General features: G+C 44.7%; 2 protein-coding genes across 2 annotated transcripts; one reads left to right on the top strand and one right to left on the bottom strand.

Annotated features, from left to right (window-relative positions):
* Positions 1-17,535: 17,535 nt before the first annotated feature.
* Positions 17,536-19,495, top strand: LOC125534846 (protein FAR1-RELATED SEQUENCE 5-like). Its single transcript, XM_087540723.1, has 2 exons — positions 17,536-18,056; positions 18,766-19,495. Exons 1-2 carry the CDS (start codon positions 17,536-17,538, stop codon positions 19,493-19,495), a joined length of 1,251 nt encoding a protein of 416 aa, XP_087396849.1.
* A 999-nt stretch (positions 19,496-20,494) lies between these two features.
* On the bottom strand, positions 20,495-21,099 carry LOC147983426 (uncharacterized). Its single transcript, XM_087539499.1, has 2 exons — positions 20,828-21,099; positions 20,495-20,696 (listed from the first exon to the last, which is right to left on the bottom strand). The coding sequence occupies exons 1-2, from the start codon at positions 21,097-21,099 to the stop codon at positions 20,495-20,497; spliced, it is 474 nt and encodes a 157-aa protein (XP_087395625.1).
* Positions 21,100-21,830: the final 731 nt, after the last annotated feature.

Raw genomic sequence — 21,830 nt, 5'->3', positions numbered from 1 at the left:
ATATGAGGAGTTTCCGAACTTGTTGTTTTGTTGTTCCGGCCTCATTTAAACTTGCCTAGATTAGATAGTTTTATTATGCTTCACCCTCTTGCCATGTTAATAAACATTTAATCTTGTTGGGTACATAAATGAGAGAGAACTAAATAAGTCATGTGGTGTTTTCTTCAATATGTAACTCCGTTGCATATTGAGCTCCACTTAATTTGTAGTGTTGTTTGTTGCACTTTGCCATGCCATGCCATGTATCATTAAACCGGACATGCATCATACTTGTGCATCATGCCATGATCATGTGATAGTTGTTTACTATGTTGTGTGCTTCTTTCCGGTGTTGCTTCTTCGGGTTGGGTCCGATAACGTTGCGTTTGTGTGGATCCGTTCGACTACGTCCGTTTGTCTTCTTCATGGACTCGTTCTTCTTCTTTGCGGAATTTCAGGCAAGATGACCATACCCTCGAAATCACTTCTATCTTTGCTTGCTAGTTGCTCGCTCTTTTGCTATGCCTATGCTACCACTTGCTTATCATGCCTCCCATATTGTTAAACCAAGCCTCTAACCCACCTTGTCCTAGCAAACCGTTGTTTGGCTATGTTACCGCTTTGCTCAGCCCCTCTTATAGCGTTGTTAGTTGTAGGTGAAGATTGAAGTTTGTTCCTTGTTGGAACATGGAGATGTTGTTCCTTTTTGGAACATGTTTACTTGTTGGGATATCACAATATATCTTATTTAATTAATGCATCTATATACTTGGTAAAGGGTGGAAGGCTCGGCCTTATGCCTAGTGTTTTGTTCCACTCTTGCCGCCCTAGTTTCCGTCATATCGGTGTTATGTTCCCGGATTTTGCGTTCCTTACGCGGTTGGGTTATAATGGGAACCCCTTGACAGTTCGCCTTGAATAAAACTCCTCCAGCAAGGCCCAACATTGGTTTTACCATTTGCCACCTAGCCTTTTTCTTTCCCTTGGGTCGGCCAACCCAAGGGTCATCTTATTTTAACCCCCCCCCCCCGGGCCAGTGCTTCTCTAAGTGTTGGTCCAACCCAGAGCATCGTGCGGGGCCGTCCCTTGGCAACTTGGGTTATGTTGTCTCCCGTACGCTTAGCTTATCCGGTGTGCCCTGAGAACGAGATATGTGCAGCTCCTATCGGGATTTGTCGGCACAGCGGGTGGTCTTGCTGGACTTGTTTTACCATTGTCGAGGATGTCTTGTAACCGGGATTCCGAGTCTGATCGGGTCTTCCCGCTAGAAGGAATATCCTTTGTTGATCGTGAGAGCTTGTGATGGGCTAAGTTGGGACACCCCTGCAGGGATTTGAACTTTCGAAAGCCGTGCCCGCGGTTATGGGCAGATGGGAATTTCTTAACGTCCGGTTGTAAAAAACCTGAAGTTGACCTTAATTAAAATACATCAACCGCGTGTGTAACCGTGATGGTCTCTTCTCGGCGGAGTTCGGGAAGTGAACACGGTGTTGGAGTTATGCTTGATGTAGGTTGTTCTAGGATCACTTCTTGATCATAGTTTTATCGACCGTGCCTTGCCTTCTCTTCTCGCTCTCATTTGCATATGTTTAGCCACCATATATGCTAGCCGCTTGCTGCAGCTCCACCTCATACTTTTCCTTACCCATAAGCTTAAATAGTCTTGATCGCGAGGGTGTGAGATTGCTGAGTCCCCGTGACTCACAGATACTTCCAAAACCAGCTTGCAGGTGCCGTTGAACCGTGCAGATGACGCAACCAAGCTCAAGGAGGAGCTCAATGAAGATCTTGTCCTTTGTGTTGTTTCGTTTCAGTCGATCAGTAGTGGAGCCCAGTTGGGGCCGATCAGGGATCTGTGTAGCATTTGGGGTAGTCTTCTTTTATTTTGGTTCCGTAGTCGGACCCTGATTGTATCTGGTTGATGTAATGCTTTATTCATGTAATTGTGTGAAGTGGAGATTGTAAGCCAACTATGTATCTCTTTCCCTTTTGTATTACATGGGTTGTGTGAAGATTACCTCACTTGCGACATTGCTTTCAATGCGGTTATGCCTCTAAGTCGTGCTTCGACACATGGGAGATATAGCCGCATCGAGGGCGTTACAAGTTGGTATCAGAGCCTTCCCCGACCTTAGGAGCCCCACTGCTTGATCGAATTAGCGGACGAGTTGAGTCTAGAAAAATGTTTTGAGTCATTTAGGAATTATATATCGGAGAGTTTAGGAATTCTTTTTACTCCCCGGTCCCCTCATCGCTCTGGTAAGGCATCCTGACGTAGAGTTTTGTCTCTTCTCTTCTCAAATTTCACAAAAAAAATTAGGATCACGCGGGTATCTTGGAATCGTTCCGATCGATTTGTGACGAGAAAATTGTTCTTGGTGCCTCCCGTCATTTAGGGATTGTGGTAGTGTCCCGGGGAGTTGATCTCCGAGGTGTTGTCGTCACAATTTTATCGTTGCAGTTCTGGAATACCTGAGTTTAGTTTCACCGACATCGAAAATCTCTTTTATGCAGTTGTTGGTGAGATAACCTCGACGCCACCCAGTACTGGGGCGGGAGTTCGGGAGTATTGCCATAACTCGTATAACGGATGCTTTTCGAAGGTTGAGGTAAACGATTTCCGAAGGTTTCTTGGTTATGTGTTGAAGGATGGATACAGCTGGATGTAGGTTTTGCTAGTTTTGGGTGAGATATTATGCTTCCCCTGTATCCCCAACACCTGATTGCATAACCGGAAAATAATTCGGGAGTTTATAAGTGGGAATTCAAGTAGCTCTTAGGATATCTTTCCGACAGAGGTATGACATGAAATTGGGGTTCGACGTCTAGTGGTCTGCCTATTCACGGTTGGTTTTACAGTGGTCTCCTTGTGTATTAAAGAGTCCTTGCCTATGCCGACTCGGGGATGCTTCGTATGTCATGTGCACTGCCTTGTACATGATGGTGTTGTACGATCGAGCCCGTGTAGGCCCCACCATGAAAACTTCGGGTGAAATATCTATCATATATTTGTTCCGGCTTATTCTGCAAGCCAATCCTTTGTTTTGTTTCAGTTGTGGTATTCGAGTTGCTTCAATGTCAAATGTTGATTCCATACCTTTCCAAACCGGTGTTCTCATACTCCTATGCAAATACTAATCCTTCTTGATAATCGAGATTGCCATGCCAATCCTTTTCTACCGGTGTGCTTCTCTTCAAGTGGGTCAAATCTTGTCAATTTTCGCAAGATCAATTATCAGTTCTTTTCAACATTGTTCGTTTCATCTCTCCTCAAGTTGCCTTTGTTTTTCCCATGCACCCACCCTTTTTCTTCAAGGATTCAGATTTCTTAATCACTATCCATTTTATTGATGGAAGTCTCTCCATTCTTTTTCCTTCATGTTTTTACCCGGTTTTCCCCTGAAGATGCTCTACTCGTTCTTCATTCTCCATTCTTTTCTTCTCCGGTGGATTCAATTCAAGCTTTTGGTGTTGATCATATCCTTTCCTCATTTCAGAAGTTTTATTATACCGGTGCTCATCATATTCATTCATTTCTCGCTATTCAATTATTCCGGAGTGCTGGAGATATCTCAGAAGACTCACGGTTACATTCTCGATCCATCCAAGTTATTTTGAGGTTGTCATTTCATTCGATCCATTTAATCCAACCGGTGCAATCTCTCTTCAAAACCTTTTCAATGGTGTATCTTTTGAGTGGGCCCTAACCCACAGGTCTTTTTCCAGGATCTTACCTGACTCTTCTTATTCTCCCGGAGTTATTCTCAAATCTTCTAAAGTTGACGTAAGAATGAATTGTCATCAGTCAAATTTATTTCTCCAAGATCTTTCATTTCTTTTCATCGTCGGTGCAACCTTTCTATTCGTCATTCCGGAGTGCCTCAACAATTCATGGTGGTGTTTCTCATCGTCATTCTCGGATTTTGAAGACCGAAGAAGAGTTTCTCTTAAATCTTGCTCCATTATTGTTGTCACCCTCTCATAATTGTTTTCGGTTGTGGGAATTCTTTTCACCCATCCGGAGCAATTCAGGAGTCTTTTTAGTTTGATTCTCCGGAGCCCATCATCTCAGAATTATTCATTCTCAGCATTCAGCTCTCTTTCTCTAAATCTTACCGGTGCATCATTCAATATTCTCTAATCAGTTCATGATCTCTTCGTTCTCTTTTATCTAAATTCCCCTCAAGCATCTTCATTTGTTCTCTAATTCTTCCCGGTGCTTCTTTATTTTTCTTCTTCATTCATTTTCAATTCTTACGGTGGTTCGTTCAAGATTCTTATTACCTTGTTATCATATCAATTCATTTGTTGTTTTCAATCCTACTGGTGGATTCGTCGAAGACCTTCCCAAGTTTGCGATATATCTCGCTTAATCCTTTCTACGAGAATAAGTAATATGTATAATCCGTTGCCTGTCATCAATCTAAATTGGTGAAGGATACGCATAACATAATTCTTATTCTTGTTCATCCAAGTGATTAATTCCTTATTCCGGAGCCTCATAAAATTCTCGGTTTCAATTGTTTCATCTTTCTTTTCCCAGAGTTCCAAGTTTATTCTCAATTATTTCATCGCGAAGATCCATCTAATCATTACAAGGATTCACCTTGTGTTTTCAACGTCTTTTTCCTTTCGTTTGATCATTCTTTTGTCACCGAAGTCTTCATGGAGGTTCTACATGATGGTTCATCAAGGATTTAATTCTTCCTCCAAATTTTCATCGAGATTCCTTTTAAGGAGCTCAAGCATTCTTAATCTCGCATTCCGAAGTGCATTTCTTTCGTCCGTATCATTGGAGGTGGTATTATGTCATTCTTCATAATTTGAGTTCATGTTTCATGACCCACATGTTGTTAAGAATGAGGTATTTCAAATCCATCAACCTCTTCGTTGGAATTACCTTGGGTTATATTTCACCTAAAACCTTCCGTAAGGATTGTTGCTAATTCTGGTGCTTATAAATGATACAAGTTCTTCATTTATCCTCCCGGTGAGATAGCTTCTCGTCTACTTGTTCTTATCAATCCAATTCTTTTTCCCGTGAGTGGCAGGTTGTCACCTCATAATTTGAGATGTATTCCATAATACCATATCAATCTTATTCTTTTCGTTGTTGGTTTCCCAACAACTCCGTTCTAGCATTTGTTGTAAGCGTGCTCTCGTTTTTTTCCCTTCGTTCATTCCATTCTTACTTTTGTTCTGGAGGCATTGTGATGTTGCTCTCTTTGACCCATCATCTTGTTTTGTCAAGATCATGTTCTTTCCTTTGCTAGTTCATTCAACCGGAGTGTTGTGTCATCCCTTCAATTTCTTTTCATCTTATCAAGCTCTCTTCTCTTTTCTACCGGAGTTCTCTCCAAATTATATCTTTATTATGCCTTCTCTGTCTTGTTTTAACCGGAGTGTTGTGTCATCTGCTCAAGTTCTTTTCATCTTATAAAGTCTTGCATCTTGTTTCAATCGGAGTTCTTGCATCTACTTCTTGTCCATTGTAACCTTTTCTTATGTCTTTCAACCCACAAGGTTCCCGTAATGTTCCTCCCTTCTAACGAAGTGTTTTCAACCTCGTTCATCTTTGTTGTATTCTTTCTTTCAATTTGTTCAACCTCTCAAGGTTCTTTGGTTTCACTCGTTTGTCAAAGGAGCAACTTATTTTTACCTCTTCTCTTCCTTTTCTGTTTCCCTCCGATGCCATTCTAGATCTCGGGACGAGATCCTCTCGTAGTGGTGGGGTGTTGTGACGCCCCGAGACCGTTGCGCCAGGTGTCTTCCAGTTATTCGTTGTCGTTGCCGTGTCATTTGCTTGCGTGTTGCATCTTATCATGTCATCATGTGCATTGCATTATCATGTGTTAAAACTTGCATTCGTCCGGGTCTCCCAGTTCCGCCTGCTGTCCATTCTGAGCCCAAACACACTTGCACGCGCCCGCGGCATGTCCGGAATAGTATTTTATAAGTAGCTGGAAAAATGTTCTCGTACTGGGATGAGAGTTGGCGTGCGGTCTTATTATCGTGTAGGTAGGCTGCCTGCCAAGTTTCATCGCATTCGGAGTTCGTTTGACGCCCCAACGGATAACTATAGCGGCAGTATAGCCGGTCTGACGTAGGACGTTTTCGGTCTCCGGAAATCGTGCCGGGCTGCTTCTCTCCCCTCTTCTCTCAGACCAACCCGCTCTACATAATCCACCTAGGCCCATGCCTACCCCTCTTTGCTCAGTGCATCGACCCCTCGCCTCGCTATCCGAAACTGTCCCGGACCCGACCCGAGCAGTCGTGACCGATGGGTCCGGAACATCCCCAAACATCTACAAAACATCACCGTTTTCTTATTTGGACTTCCTAGCTATTTTATTCGTGATCGTTTGATTGCGATCGGAGGGACGATATACCCCTAAGTCAACCCACCTACTATATATGTAGTCTATCCCTAGTTCATTTTGGACAACCCTAATTTCTAGGGATCCTACCCTAGCGCCGCCGCCCACTTTCTCCCCAATTTCAGTGCCCGACCAACCACCGCACCCCATTCCTCGATCCCCTCGCTTCTGCGCCCCCGGACGCGTCCAGCGCCCGCTGCTCCTCGCGACAGCGCGCCCACAGGGGCAGCATCGCCGGCCGCCCTTCCCCATCTCGATCGTTCCAGGACCACGTCGCCTCTCCCTTTCCCTGCTTTTCCCATCTCTTCAAGCTCTCTCTCAGTTTTCTCTCATCTCTCTCGTTTCTCTTCACAGGGACCGACCCCATGGATGCCTATGCTCTACCAGAGTCCACCACCGCCGCAGTTTCGTGTCAGACCCGGCCGGGAACCGCTGGATCTCGCCGCCTCCGCCATGGATTTCTCATCCCCGACCTCTTCTACTGCTTCTGACGTCCCACCGGCGTCTTCCCGGAGCACAAGTCCCCTCGTTGTCCCCTGCATCGCGCCATACGCCGCCTTCTGCTGCTGCCTTGCCGCCGTCTAGCCGTGCCAATTCGTCTTCGGCCCCTGCGTCGCGAGCGCTCGATCCCAAGCCCTGCGCTGCCTCCGTTCGAGAGGAGGACGACGAAGCCGCGCCCCGCGTTGACTCCTTGTCGCGTGGATCCAGCTGGGACTCGTCCCGATCCCAAGTCCAGCGCCCTCCTGGCGCGTCTCGCTTCATGGCCCAGCACTGCAGATCCGGCCTGCCAAGCCCTTCCCCGACTGGGCCTCAGCCCGAAGTGAGCAGCCCCCGCCCCTGTTTCTTGTTGGGCTGGCCTCTATTTTGGCCCATTCTTGTTTTTTTCCAGATCTATGAATTTGCCTATTTAATCCAGAGAGACCAGTTTTACAGAAAACCCCTTTCTAGTACATGTATTTAATAACTCACCAATGGTGCATCATATTAAAACAAGTTATATATGAAACTTGCTTAGAATTTTGTCTAGATTCATAATATCCAACTTTCATCTATGTTTAAAATTCTTAAGATGTTGTTTGTTTAAACTTGCTTAATTAACTTGCTAAAATGGTTTAATTCATAACTAAATAACCGTAGCTCGGTTTTAAATAATCCTTATATGTAAATGGGGTAGAAAAATGCCTAGTTTAACATGGTGGCATCACTTTGCATGTTTAACAACTCTAAAATTGTGTTTAGGGCAGAACAGTAACAAACCTAATATATGCATATGAGGAGTTTCCGGACTTGTTGTTTTGTTGTTCCGGCCTCATTTAAACTTTCCTAGATTAGATAGTTTTATTATGCTTCACCCTCTTGCCATGTTAATCAACATTTAATCTTGTTGGGTACATAAATGAGAGAGAACTAAATAAGTCATGTGGTGTTTTCTTCAATATGTAACTCCGTTGCATATTGAGCTCCACTTAATTTGTAGTGTTGTTTGTTGCACTTTGCCATGCCATGCCATGTATCATTAAACCGGACATGCATCATACTTGTTGTGCATCATGCCATGATCGTGTGATAGTTGTTTACTATGTTGTGTGCTTCTTTCCGGTGTTGCTTCTTCGGGTTGGGTCCGATAACGTTGCGTTTGTGTGGATCCGTTCGACTACGTCCGTTTGTCTTCTTCATGGACTCGTTCTTCTTCCTTGCGGAATTTCAGGCAAGATGACCATACCCTCGAAATCACTTCTATCTTTGCTTGCTAGTTGCTCGCTCTTTTGCTATGCCTATGCTACCACTTGCTTATCATGCCTCCCATATTGTTAAACCAAGCCTCTAACCCACCTTGTCCTAGCAAACCGTTGTTTGGCTATGTTACCGCTTTGCTCAGCCCCTCTTATAGCGTTGTTAGTTGTAGGTGAAGATTGAAGTTTGTTCCTTGTTGGAACATGGAGATGTTGTTCCTTTTTGGAACATGTTTACTTGTTGGGATATCACAATATATCTTATTTAATTAATGCATCTATATACTTGGTAAAGGGTGGAAGGCTCGGCCTTATGCCTAGTGTTTTGTTCCACTCTTGCCGCCCTAGTTTCCGTCATATCGGAGTTATGTTCTCCGATTTTGCGTTCCTTACGCGGTTGGGTTATAATGGGAACCCCTTGACAGTTCGCCTTGAATAAAACTCCTCCAGCAAGGCCCAACATTGGTTTTACCATTTGCCACCTAGTCTTTTTCTTTCCCTTGGGTCAGCCAGCCCAAGGGTCATCTTATTTTAACCCCCCCCCCCGGGCCAGTGCTTCTCTAAGTGTTGGTCCAACCCAGAGCATCGTGCGGGGCCGTCCCTTGGCAACTTGGGTTATGTTGGCTCCCGTACGCTTAGCTTATCCGGTGTGCCCTGAGAACGAGATATCTGCAGCTCCTATCGGGATTTGTCGGCACAGCGGGTGGTCTTGCTGGACTTGTTTTACCATTGTCAAGGATGTCTTGTAACCGGGATTCCGAGTCTGATCGGGTCTTCCCGCTAGAAGGAATATCCTTCGTTGACCGTGAGAGCTTGTGACGGGCTAAGTTGGGACACCCCTGCAGGGATTTGAATTTTCGAAAGTCGTGCCCGCGGTTATGGGCTGATGGGAATTTGTTAACGTCTGGTTGTAGAAAACCTGAAGTTGACCTTAATTGAAATACATCAACCGCGTGTGTAACCGTGATGGTCTCTTCTCGGCGGAGTTCGGGAAGTGAACACGGTGTTGGAGTTATGCTTGACGTAGGTTGTTCTAGGATCACTTCTTGATCATAGTTTTATCGACCGTGCCTTGCCTTCTCTTCTCGCTCTCATTTGCGTATGTTTAGCCACCATATATGCTAGCCGCTTGCTGCAGCTCCACCTCATACTTTTCCTTACCCATAAGCTTAAATAGTCTTGATCGCGAGGGTGCGAGATTGCTGAGTCCCCGTGACTCACAGAAACTTCCAAAACCAGCTTGCAGGTGCCGTTGAACCGTGCAGATGACACAACCAAGCTCAAGGAGGAGCTCGATGAAGATCTTGTCCTTTGTGTTGTTTCGTTTCAATCGATCAGTAGTGGAGCCCAGTTGGGGTTGATCGGGGATCTGTGTATCATTTGGGGTAGTCTTCTTTTATTTTGGTTCCGTAGTCGGACCCTGATTGTATCTGGTTGATGTAATGCTTTATTCATGTAATTGTGTGAAGTGGCGATTGTAAGCCAACTATATATCTCTTTCCCTTATGTATTACATGGGTTGTGTGAAGATTACCTCACTTGTGACATTGCTTTCAATGCGGTTATGCCTCTAAGTCGTGCTTCGACACATGGGAGATATAGCCGCATCGAGGGCGTTACAGCAAGCTGACGCAACTGTAATCTGATCTTGGTGAGTAATCGTCATTTCAAATGGCGTAGTGTTGTAGCTACTTGCAGATCTATCTTTTCTCACGGTGAGTAGCTGTTAGTTTATGGTAGTGGCGGAGACAGGGGACCAGAAGGGGCCTGCCCTCCCCCCCCCCCCCCTCGAACAACTGCGATTTAGTCCTAATTTGGAGATGAACAGTGTACAATTTCAAAAAAAAACACATGTATTACTCTAATTTGGCCCTAGTTATCAAAATTTTGAGTCGTTTGCCCCCCTTGATCTTTAATTCCTGGCTCCGCCACTGATTTATGATGATATTCAATCTTGTTATTTTGTGTTATTTGTTATGTATGAATAGAGCAAGGAATTGAGGAACAGATAATGTGTGGATAATTTGTTGGTTTAGCGAGTCTTGCAACAAATGTGAGAAAGAGAATAGGGCAAAGAGGAGTTGGAAAAAGAAAAGGGAGGAGACGTCAGATAGACCCTGGGAGTTGGCATATTGCAGCCGGTGTCCTGTTAATCTCTTATTTGATTACTAGTAAATAGCAGTCCTATTGAAGATTTGGGGGCCCTGTGGAGCCACTCCCGTCGCACCTGTATCCGTATGGGCCTGCTCAGATTACAACTACGTCAGCTTGCGCTCGTAGCCATACTACATTTCAATAGGAACGTGCAACTCAAAATCTGAAATTAAAAAATATACCAATAAAACATGGATATTGAATTTGTCGTTAGCTGAGAATGTTTCAGATTTTGAGCTACAACATTAACTTGTATTTTTCAGGCAATTTCAGAGGTTTGCCTTAATGATTAATATTTCACTTTTGGCGAGTTCTCAGTCAATGAAGATAAAAATAAGATCTTCTATTGTTTGTCTGACATTCCAAATATTAGGCACAAGTTGTTCTGAAATTACTTCATGTCCACTGTATTTTTGATTGTCACTTTAATTATAACTTGTGAACTGACAGTTAACATTATTGCATATTAGGAACATAATGTAAGACACTATTGTAACTTCGATGTGATCATGGGGAAGCTTGAATTGTTGAAAGGAGATAAGAAGAAACTAAAATCGGTGTGAGATATGAAAATGGGTGCCCTCCTGGACATAAAACTGGAACGCAAGTCACATGACACCATCTTAAGACATGCATTTAATAAGTTTAGTTTGGCTAAGAAGGGTTTGGAAATTAGTGAAGACATAGTCATTCGCGTGCACTCTCAAGTAAAGCGGGTTTTTTCTCTGCCAAGCCATGGAACCAAACTAATAAGTAAAGTATTTCCTAAGAAAAAGAAAAACTTTAAAGTTCCTCCTGAATTCAAAAACCTCCTTGCAATGAATATTGAACACCTCTGGGATCTATTATTAAGACCTTATCTTTGCAAAAGGTTATTTTGTGTGTATTTCATGACGGCAATTCGCAGTTCATTTCTTACTCCATACAGAACTAAGGTCGACGCAAGCTTTCTGGTGGATCTGGTGGACTATCATAAGATACATACATTGGGTTGGTGTACATTTGTTGTTGACTATCTTATTGAAGGTATACGCCAATACAGAAATGAAGAGAGAAAAACATGTGCGGGATGTGTTTACCTTCTCGTTGTAAGTTATCCGAATTAACATTTTATTACCCAAATAGGACATGGCAAGAATCGAGAACAATAAGTTCTATCGGTCTTCTTGTGCGTCATAACCTGTACATAAAGGTATTACAACATATGTGGCCCTATAAACCATATATTACACATGTGAGACAATTTATTACCTGGTTTACGCATTTATTACTAATATATACATATGTGTTGTTACACACACGAAAACCACTGCTACTTGTTGTTCTCGATTCTCCACATGAGCCTTATATTACACGGGTTCCGCTGGCCCCTACTATTATGCCAGTAGTATGTGATGCTCGGTGGAGAGTGATCGTCCAGTAGTAAATGGCTTGTCTCGGTGTTCTCCACATAGCGTCACATACTAATGGCATTCGTCCTCCACGCCTACCTCCCACGCTTTCGCCGCTGGCCATGCCATTTCTCCTTTCACTTTTGATCTATAAATTTCTAACAGGATCTTGATAGCTGAAGTTAACATTCCCCAGCTCACCAAAAAGTGCATGAACTCTGTCCTTCAATTTCTGAACCATCCCTATCTCTGTCGATCGATCATGATCACGTGCATCGTGTCTGTGGACAGGGGCTTCCACAAGAGGCAACCGTGTGGACCACGCGTATCCACCCTAAACAAACCACGGCAGCCGAAATATCGATCGTTTCGCACCCGTTAAGGGCTGCAGCCTTTTTGTTTCCATGACTCTTCAAAACTCGGTCGTCTTCGAGCCCGAGACACTACGGGAGCTTGTGAAGGCGAAGGCCGAGGTCGCCATGACGGGGGCGGAGCTGGTGAAAGGTTGTCTCGCCTTGGCGGAGGCGGAGTTGGTGAAGGTGACGGTCATCGGGGCGCGTGTACAGGGTGGACATGAATGGGTGGTCTAGCAAGGAGACAACCCGGGACTCGGCGATGACGTGAGAGGTCATCCGTCGTTGTCACAAAGGTCGACAACCTTGAGTGCGTAGAGCGGGGAGGCCGGTGGCAGATGAATCCAAATTGATATTCGTTGGGTGTTGTCCCCGAGATTCGGGTTGAGTCCTCGGGATTCTGAGTGTCCACATGCGGGTCCCGCACACACGTAGATGGTTCACGATCATTATTCACCCCCACGGTGAGTATTAGCCCCCATGGCCTGTATTCTGCCCCCCCTGGGTCTATTTTCCATCATATATTTTCAGATCTATAAACCAAAAAACCCCAAAGTACCTTGCTGCTTTATTTATATTTACTTTAATTCGCTCTTTTATTTATCTTTTATACCTATCTCTTTTACATCTCACTCTTGTTCGTGACTGTGAAGGGATTGACAACTCATTTTTCGCGTTGTGTGCAAGTGTTTGTTAGTTTGTGCAGGTGCATATATTGAAGACTTGTTTGTGCTTTCTACAGGATTGGATACCTTGGTTCTTAACTGATGCATCATCCTTTCCTATTCAAGAGAAAAATCAACGCAAGCTTAAGAAGTAGCAATGACCTTTGCTGAATATTGAACAATCCGTGTTTTGAAAAAATAATGCTTCTAAAAGTCCTAAAATAATTCAGTTCCCCGTGCATCGTGTTGGTTCATTATTGTTGACACTACTGCTAGCTCAACTGGTAGTAGTAGGTCGTGTATAGCATTGATCCCGTGCTCGAATCCCCGCGACTGCGATTTCTTTTGCATCACAGTGCGTGTTCGATGTCGGTCTCGATCTTCATGGGCCGGCCCAGTCGTTGAGTCGCCTGTGCGAAACGGCCGCTCTTTGCCGCAAAGAGCGGCCTATACGAGTTCCCCAAATTCCAATGTAATTTTACTTTCAAGAGTCGTGTTGTTAATGTAGAAACACACCGTTTAGCTAGGTTAGCACTTACTCAATTGTATCCCATACATTGTTGATCAAACTGAACATAGGTACAGAGCTATGGGTAGGTTCAGATTGGAAATTGGATTCAATAGTAGTCCAAAACCAAAACTTTGAGATGGTTGGTTTGGTACTATGGGTCATGGATTGGAGTGGGTTGGTTTGGTGGATTTCACTTGACGGACGGATGGTATATATGCAGTTTGGATTTTTTTAATTTAATTTGGTCAGGTTTACATATACGCATGTAAATGCCAATGAATGAGTTGGGTTGGGGTTCAGTTTGAACTGAATATCTTATATTTACTCCCGAGAAAACACCTTCCTCACGGGCAAAAACAAAAATACATCGCCCTTGGAGACTCCTTGCCTCCGCCGCCATGGACGCATCCTGCACACCTGTAGCCCTTGCCCCGTGCCTCCTACTCAGGTGCTCCTCCTTCTGTCCTTTCCCTACTCTTCAAGCGGCAACCAACTCCAACGATCCAGCCAGTCTCTCACTGATTCCTGCCTCTACGATCTTTGAATCACCACTGCCCAACCCGCTGCAATCTTCTTGGCTGAGGAGGAGGTCGTTCCAATCCTCTGATCTCCCTCTGATTAGTTCAGAATCTCCACTTCCTTCTCGATCTGTCGAGGACAAGAGTCCAATCCTCTAATCTCCCTCTGATTAGCCTACAATCTCCACTTCCTTCTTGATCTGTCGAGGACGAGAGTCCAATCCTACGCCTACCTCCGATTGGTTCGTGTTATACTATCACAAGGTTCAGAATCCACCTCTCTGTTTGCACATCTGGTGTCACCAATTACTTCTGGCCAAACTACTATGAGCAACGCCAAAGCGCACACCTACACAGTGGCAAGCCGGACGGAAAATTAACACGCACGGGAGAAAAAGCTCAACGGGTGCAGGTACCGTACCTGGTGTTTTCTTTATTGTTTCTTGAGTAAATCACATGGTCTAGGCACATATACAAGTATAAAGGCTGACTACACAATGTACGTGCGTCCTATTCTAAAAAAAGGGTCCGAATAACTGCCACACGTGTGGCATGGACGGGAACCCGCCCGCACGCCTCGTGTGGCATGGACGGGAACCGGCCCGCACGACCACGTCCGCGCGCACAAAAGCACGGCCCGCACGTCCGGTGTGTGGCAACCCCGCCCGCACTGCCCCGTCCGGGCCAGACGACCCGCTGCCCGCACGACCCAGCCGTTCCCGGCCTTTGATCCATCCCCTCTCTCGTCTGCCGCCATCGTCCCCCACCTCTCGAACCCCGACCTCTGTCGCCGGCCATCTCTGGTTGCCATGGCAACCAGGGCAGATCCGTAGGGCGCTCCCACCGCAAACCACACCCCAACCCTCCCCACCCCCAGCCCCCCACTCCAACCCAGCCCTCCAGAGACGATCATCTAAAACCAGGTGAAATCTCCCGATCTCATCCTTCTCATCCTTAAGGCTGAAAATCTCCCGATCTTGTACTGGGCCCATGCTATAGGGGTAGAACACTGCATGGTTCAGTGTATATTCGCAATTGCCAGGCAGAATACACCAGATCTTCCATGTACTATGTTTGACATTAACTTAAGTTCATAGTTTAATTGACGCAATTAGTTGGGTATGAAATGGATGAGTAGGAATCCCTAAAAAAGGGCAGGAAGGACAATTTTTGGAATGAAGGGGGTGGGAAAAATTAATTGCCACTTGTGTATAACGACAGTTGCCACCTTTCGTTGTCAGTAGCTGTCACCTATTTTGACCTGTTGCTTGCCATCCCTATCTTCTATGTGCAAGCAGCAGAAGAATGCAATTCTTGTGGATTGTTGATGCCTTCTTGTTCATCCAGTGATTGAGAACACATCGGAAAGAAGCGAGACACGAAAAGAATGAATCACGAAGATGGCGCTGATGCTTGGGGTTCTCAAAGGCCAGAAATGCCCCCTTGGGATGCATCAGAGTACAGTCAACTCATCTCTGCAGGGCTGTTGTTGCCACTACTAGAACAGTATGCAGGTGTGGGTATGATGCGTGATAACAAAAGAAGAGAACAGTTGCCATCTTCGCAACGATGAAGATGACATTCTACTTATGTCATACACTGTCATTTTTCCGCAGGTTCTTATGACCAAAACACTCATAGGGGGCCCCCGTGGCAAGTTCAGTCACAAGGCGCTAACACTGACAAATGTACGGGCAGCCAACTTCAACTAGCTAGTATGGCTAATCAAGGTAATGCAAAACGAAAAAAGAGCACATACTGCTGTGGACATGAAAAATGAACATGCAAAAAACTGGCAAAAGGACTCACGAGTTATCACGGGTGAAAATGCAGAGCCTTCATGCAGCACGTGGCATCAGGCAACACCCATGTACCTGCCATCGACGTCATACACAGGTGAGTCCATAAAAAAAGTGAAGTTGCGGATGCTCAATTAGCAAAAGGAGCATAGTTGACAACTACAATTGCCATGACTGGACATCTACAGTTGCCATGAATTAAAAATTACACTTCTCATCCCTGGACAACTGTTGTTGCCATCTCTGGACACCTGTAGTTGTCATGGAGGAACAACTGCAGTTGCCATGCCAGTGCAACTACATTTGCCATGCCATGGCAACTGCAGTTGCCATGAAGGAACAACTGCGGTTGCCATACCGATGCAACTACAGTTGCCATGCCAGTAAAACTGCAGTTGCCACATCAGGGGCAACTGCAGTTGCCGTGCTAGCACAAAACTGCATTTGCCATGAATTGACCAACCACTACTATGCTTACAGGTTATTACGCTGGTGGTAATTAACCCGGCAAACGTCTCATGGCAAGCTTCACAAATTGCAGGTGGAGCACGTCATTATGGTGTCACAGACCACACAAGATGGTCAAATGCAGCACAACAAGGTAAGAAAAAAAACTAAAGCACAAAAAACAGCGCTACATTTCTTATTTGTAGTTATTGGTAGGCAAAACAAATAGTTGCCATGTTTGTTGAACAGTAGCTGCCATGACTGGACAACTATAGCTGCCATACATGTCCACGCGCAGACTCACGGCTTGCTGTTTGAAATGATGTCATGCCAAATCACTCGAAGATGGTGTGATCCGTTGCGATACACATGTTATCCAAACAAAAATCTTACTCTCGTACCTGTTTTTTCTGTTACAGGGCCTACAACTACACTGAACAGCAGCGCGGGGACATCTACGGCGGGGAGCTCTGAGCGCATGGAAGGCGCGTTCCACTAGCCAGCAGACAATCATGCCGCAAATAATTTCGAGTCAGAGTCGGGAATGGCAATCATTCCAGCAATGCCGACAAGCACCCCTTTGAACACAAGCACTGGCAACACTCAATTAGATGGAACTGCCGCCGATACCGAAGTGAATGATGAAACTGACGACGACGCACAAGGGGATGAAGATGGTGGGCAATCAGAGATCATGGTACCTCAGCCACCGTACATTGGGCAGAGATTTGAATCGTTCGAACAAGCAAAGGAATACTACTAGACATATGCAAAGTTACATGGATTTGCGGTCAACACCGAGTACCATAGGAAAATTAAGAAAACTAACGAGTACATCAGAGGTGAGATGAGGTGCCACAAGGCACGGAGGAACAAGAAGGGGAAAGGTGTTGCGCCTGCCGTTCCGGAACGAAAGAGAGGTACCATTCTAAGACTGAGTGCCCTGTCCGGTGTAAGCTAAACGTAGATGGAGCACAGTGGGTGGTCAATGAATATTTTGACGAGCACAACCACCAACTCATAAAGAAGTTCGACTTGGTAAAATTTCTGACCGCCCACAGAGGGTTCACCCCCATCGAAAGGAAATTCGTAAAGCTGCTACATGATTGTAACGTTGGTCCATCAAGAATGGTACAGATACTATCTCTCATCCACAGCAAAAAGGGGACTCTGAGTAGCATGCCGTACATACCAGCTGACGTCACAAACCTACAGGCCAAGTACCATAGAGAGAGCAAGTTGGCAGACATAGAGGCCACAATGGCCTACTTCGATGAAAAAATGAATGAAGATCCAGATTTCTTCTACAGGATAAGGTTGGACGATGAGGACCGTGTCAGGAACATGTATTGGGTGGATGGTGCTGCAAGGAGAGCCTACAAACATTTCCGAGATTGCATTTCATTCGACGCGACGTACCTCACCAATATGTACAAGATGCCATGCGCTCCGTTCATAGGAATAAATAACCACAATCAATCGTTGTAGTTCGGTTGCGGGCTCGTCCGGAACGAAGACACGGATGGGTACGTTTGGCTGTTCAAGACTTTCTTGGAGTGCATGGATGGACTTGCTCCAATGAACATAATAATAGACCAAGATTTCAGCATGCGTGCAGGCATAGAGGAGGTCTTTCCATTGGAAGTGCACAGGCACTGCAGGTGGCACATTATAAAGAAGGCTGAGGAGACGCTAGGACCGTTCTTTGCTGACCGTCCAGAGCTGCACAAGGCATTTGAGCTGTGCGTGGACCACAGCTTGATGGTGGAGGAGTTTGAGAGGAGCTGGATGGCCATGACTGAAACACATCAAGTCCAAGACAACGAGACTCTTGTTAGCCTGTGGGAGAAGCGAATGTACTGGGTGCCGGCCTACTTCATGCAGTGCTTCTTCCCCTTTCTGCAGACTACGCAGCGCAGCAAGGGGTTCAATGCTGTTTTGAAGCGGTACGTCAGCCCTGGCAACTCATTGCTACAGTTTGCCAAGCAGTACACAGCTTTGCAACAAAAAATTCTGGGATCTGAGCTACAGCAAGAAGCGACCACAACACTAAAGCATCCAAAATTGCTAACGTATTTACCGATAGAGAGGCAAATGAGCAAGATATACACCAACAAGATCTTTAACAAGTAAGTCAGTTGCGTTACAGTCTTATTTGCAGAAAAAGCACCAAGTCAGTAGGTGCCTTATAGAGTGCAATGCAGTTGCCATGATGTGCAGTTGCCATGTTTAATGAAATACTGTTTGCCATGCTTACTCGGGTGCATGATGCCATGTTCAATGAAAATTCTGTTTTGTCATGCTTGCTCGGGTGCATTTTCCTTGTTGAATGAAGTTCAGTTGCCATGTTTAATGCACTGTGCTTCCATTGAGGCATGCTGGCATGCAAATGCCAATGTCAACTGAAAAAAATGTTATATTGGTGACACATATGCCAAAATGCAGTTGCCTTGTTTAATAAAATGCATCTGCCATGTTTGTTGAAATGCAATTGACATGTTTACTCAACTGTAGATGCCATGTTTAAATAAAAGGGCAGTTGCCATGTTTTATGCAATGTGCTTCCATTGGGGAATGTTGATGTGGAAAAATGACGATGTCCAGTTGAAAATGTACTACAGTTGCCATGTCTAGTGTACTACAGTTGCCATGTCTAGTGCACTGCATTTGCCATGTCTAGTGTACTGCATTTGCCATGTTCAACGTACTATATTTGCCATGTTCAATGAAATATGTTTGCCATCTTCAAACAAAATGTATTTCTATTTCCATGACAACACAAGGTGGTACAAGAAAAGAGCGCATGATAGTTTAACAGAAAACACACAAAACTTGCAGATTCCAGGAAGAAATAAAGCGTGCCAGCATGTTCACGGCTTTCCAGGTGGATGAACATACGTTCAAGGTGTGTTCTATTTTGGGCATGTCAGATTCAGAACCTGAAGACCCGGACAAAGGAAGGAACTACTTCGTCAAAGCCTCGATAGGCGAAGGCGAGTACTACTACCAATGCTGCAAGTTCGAATGGGACGGCATTGTGTGCTGTCACATACTAAAAGTAATGGACATGAGCGCTGTGACACGGATGCCCCGCCATTTCATAAGGCGGCGATGGACTTGGGACGATGATGACGCGTTGGCGCCGCAGACAACACACGCAGTTCTGGTTGTGCATGACGAGAGACCTGAGTCAACCATGGAAGCCGTGAGGCACGTTGTGCTGACAAAGAACTATGTTGAGCTAATTGATGAAGCGTGCAAGAGTGATGAGACAGCGAGAGTCGCAGAAAAACACAGGAAGGCACTGAAAAGAGAGCTTGATGAGATCAAGAAGAGGAAAGCTGAGGAAGCCTTACACCGGTTCCCCCGCACATCAAGTGTGCCTTCATCCACGGGGCCATCATCTGAAAACTCGAAGATAGGATCTGGAACAGCAAGCACACAGACCCAGGTCAGGAACCCACCCCGTTCTATCACAAAGGGTCGTCCAAGAGAGATAAGGTACAAGTCGGGATTGGAGATCCAAGCAAAACACAAGAAAATGAAGAAAGGGGCGGGCAATCCATGAGCAAAAATTGGGGCGATGTGACATGGTCCTTGTGGATATTTTTTTTTGTACCCTAGATGATGAGAATTTTTTTTAAATTGGGAGAATGACTCTTGAGGGGCATCAGAAGTGGAAGGAAAATTCATTTAATGGATAAATGCAGTTGCCATGTTATGGGTACTTAATCTACCATGTTATGTGTAGTTAATCTGCCAGGTTATGTGTAATTGGTCTGCCATGCTATTTTATACTAAATATGCCATGCTATTTTATACTAAATATGACATGCTATTTTATACTAAATATGCCATGCTAGTTGTAGTGGATCTGCCATTTTAGTTGTACTGGATCTGCCATGTTAGTGGTACTGTATCTGCCATGTTAATTATGCTGGATCTGCCATGTTGGTTGTACTGTATCTGCCATGTTAGCTGTACTGAAAATATGCCATGGTATTTGTAATGACTCTGCATGGCATATATTTCCATGACAATACGACGCGGTTTAGAGACACATAGTGTGTTGTGTGCAAATGTATGGGAAACAAGTTGAAAAATTCGTAACGTGCATAAACCGCAGCAAAGGTTGTGGCTACATGATCAACCTACCCATGCTAGCCGGTGCAGTTAGCGATGAAAAATAAGAAGCAAAACAGCCAAAATAAAAAACGACAATGACTTTCACTACCCATGTCTGATGAACTACATTTGCCATCTTTTTTAAAACATCGTAGACGCATTTGAAACAGCAAACCGATGCTAGAAACGATGAAACCATTGTAATAATGACAAATATAAAAACATATCTGCTGTAACGCCTAAAATAGGTTCATGTCCACACATATATTACAGAAACTATTCAAATGTCGCTCACACACCACCACTACATAGTTAGGCTACGCGGGGTTGCAGTCATAACATAGCACACAAACATAGTTTTCAACGAGAAACAAAGAGATAGTACCTTACATTCTTCGGCAACAGAATGTAAGGTATGCGTCCGATGTGTAACGCCACGTGATCACTTGTACTTCTTGATGACTTTCTTGACAGCTTCCTCCACGAACTCGCGTGCTCCGGACCGCTTGTTGAAATCTTCATTCGTCAACCAGTTCCATGTGTAGATTTTCTGGAGCTCAACGACCGTTGCAGCTGTGATAGGGGGGACAATTCTGCCTTCCCACTTTGCAAAGTATTCCGGCGTGTGAAAGCCACAGTCCGTCCTGCACGAGGAAAAGAGTCAGGTGAACACGCAAAAAGGACAGTCATAACAAAGATAGACTTCAATTCAGATGTGACAACAAAAGAGAGGTTGGATTGATGTAAATGGCACATGAAGAAAGGAAGAAATTACGTGTTCCCTTGCTTCGCAGTCGCCACATACTCAGTCGAGAAATGCCTGATCTGGACCTTTGAATGTTCGTAGTGACGGTTCCATGTCTCTTTGAGGTTGTTAATGAAGAATTCGGCATGCGTAGTAAGGTCTGCATCAGCTTTCGAACGGACTGAATCAAGCACCTCAAAACGTTGGTTCTTCAGGTCAAGACAGATCGCATAGTGATGACCACACTTGTCGTGTGGGTCATGTGGTGCAAGCTCCTGGAACATGGGGAACATGACCTGCATTTAAAAGTGAATAAATGAAAAGCAGAGTTCACATAAAGAACAGCAGAGGGACAAAAAAATTAGAATCACGTAGAATGTTTGGTTATGGGTGGGGGTAGTTGAAAGAAAGTTGCCATCCATGTATGAACAAAATGTGCTGTGTATTTTACTATCAAGTTGCCACATAGTTTGCACGGGATGCAAAAATCAAAAAGTCAGTGTGCACGGCAGCTGTTGCCACATGAAAACATCTGCCACATAAACACAAAGTGCAGATGGTGGCAAAAAACCACACCATGTGAAAAAACATTGCAGACAGGGAAGGAGTAGTCACATATTTCTTCAGTGTGAGCTTGGATTCACAGTGTTGAGCAAAATTCTTCCTCAGGATTTTGTGGTGGAAGTCACCATCCCATATTTTGCAGGTCACACTGTAATCCATGATTATCTTGTCGGCACACACATCAGACTCGGCAAGATCCCGCATGCAACTACATTCGTCGACATTTTACCGTTTGGCCTCACGGACTCAGCAAGATCACCCAGCTCGACGTACGTCGCTCCGCATTGAATGACTTTGGTTCTGTCCAAACATAAGCTGTATGAAAATGATATGACATGGAATAATCATGCCTACTAAGTAAAAAAATATATGAAAGAACTAAAACGTAAGCGGATCGTGTATAGAAAGTACGAAGAAGATGAATGGTAAAAAAAGAGCAAAGCAAAATGAGAGATTATGGGGTGTGGTC

Source organism: Triticum urartu, chromosome 2A, assembly GCF_056163025.1.
Source record: "Triticum urartu cultivar PI428250 chromosome 2A, HENAU_Tu73, whole genome shotgun sequence".
NCBI lineage: Eukaryota > Viridiplantae > Streptophyta > Magnoliopsida > Poales > Poaceae > Triticum > Triticum urartu.
This window is presented reverse-complemented; position numbering and strand designations above follow the sequence as displayed.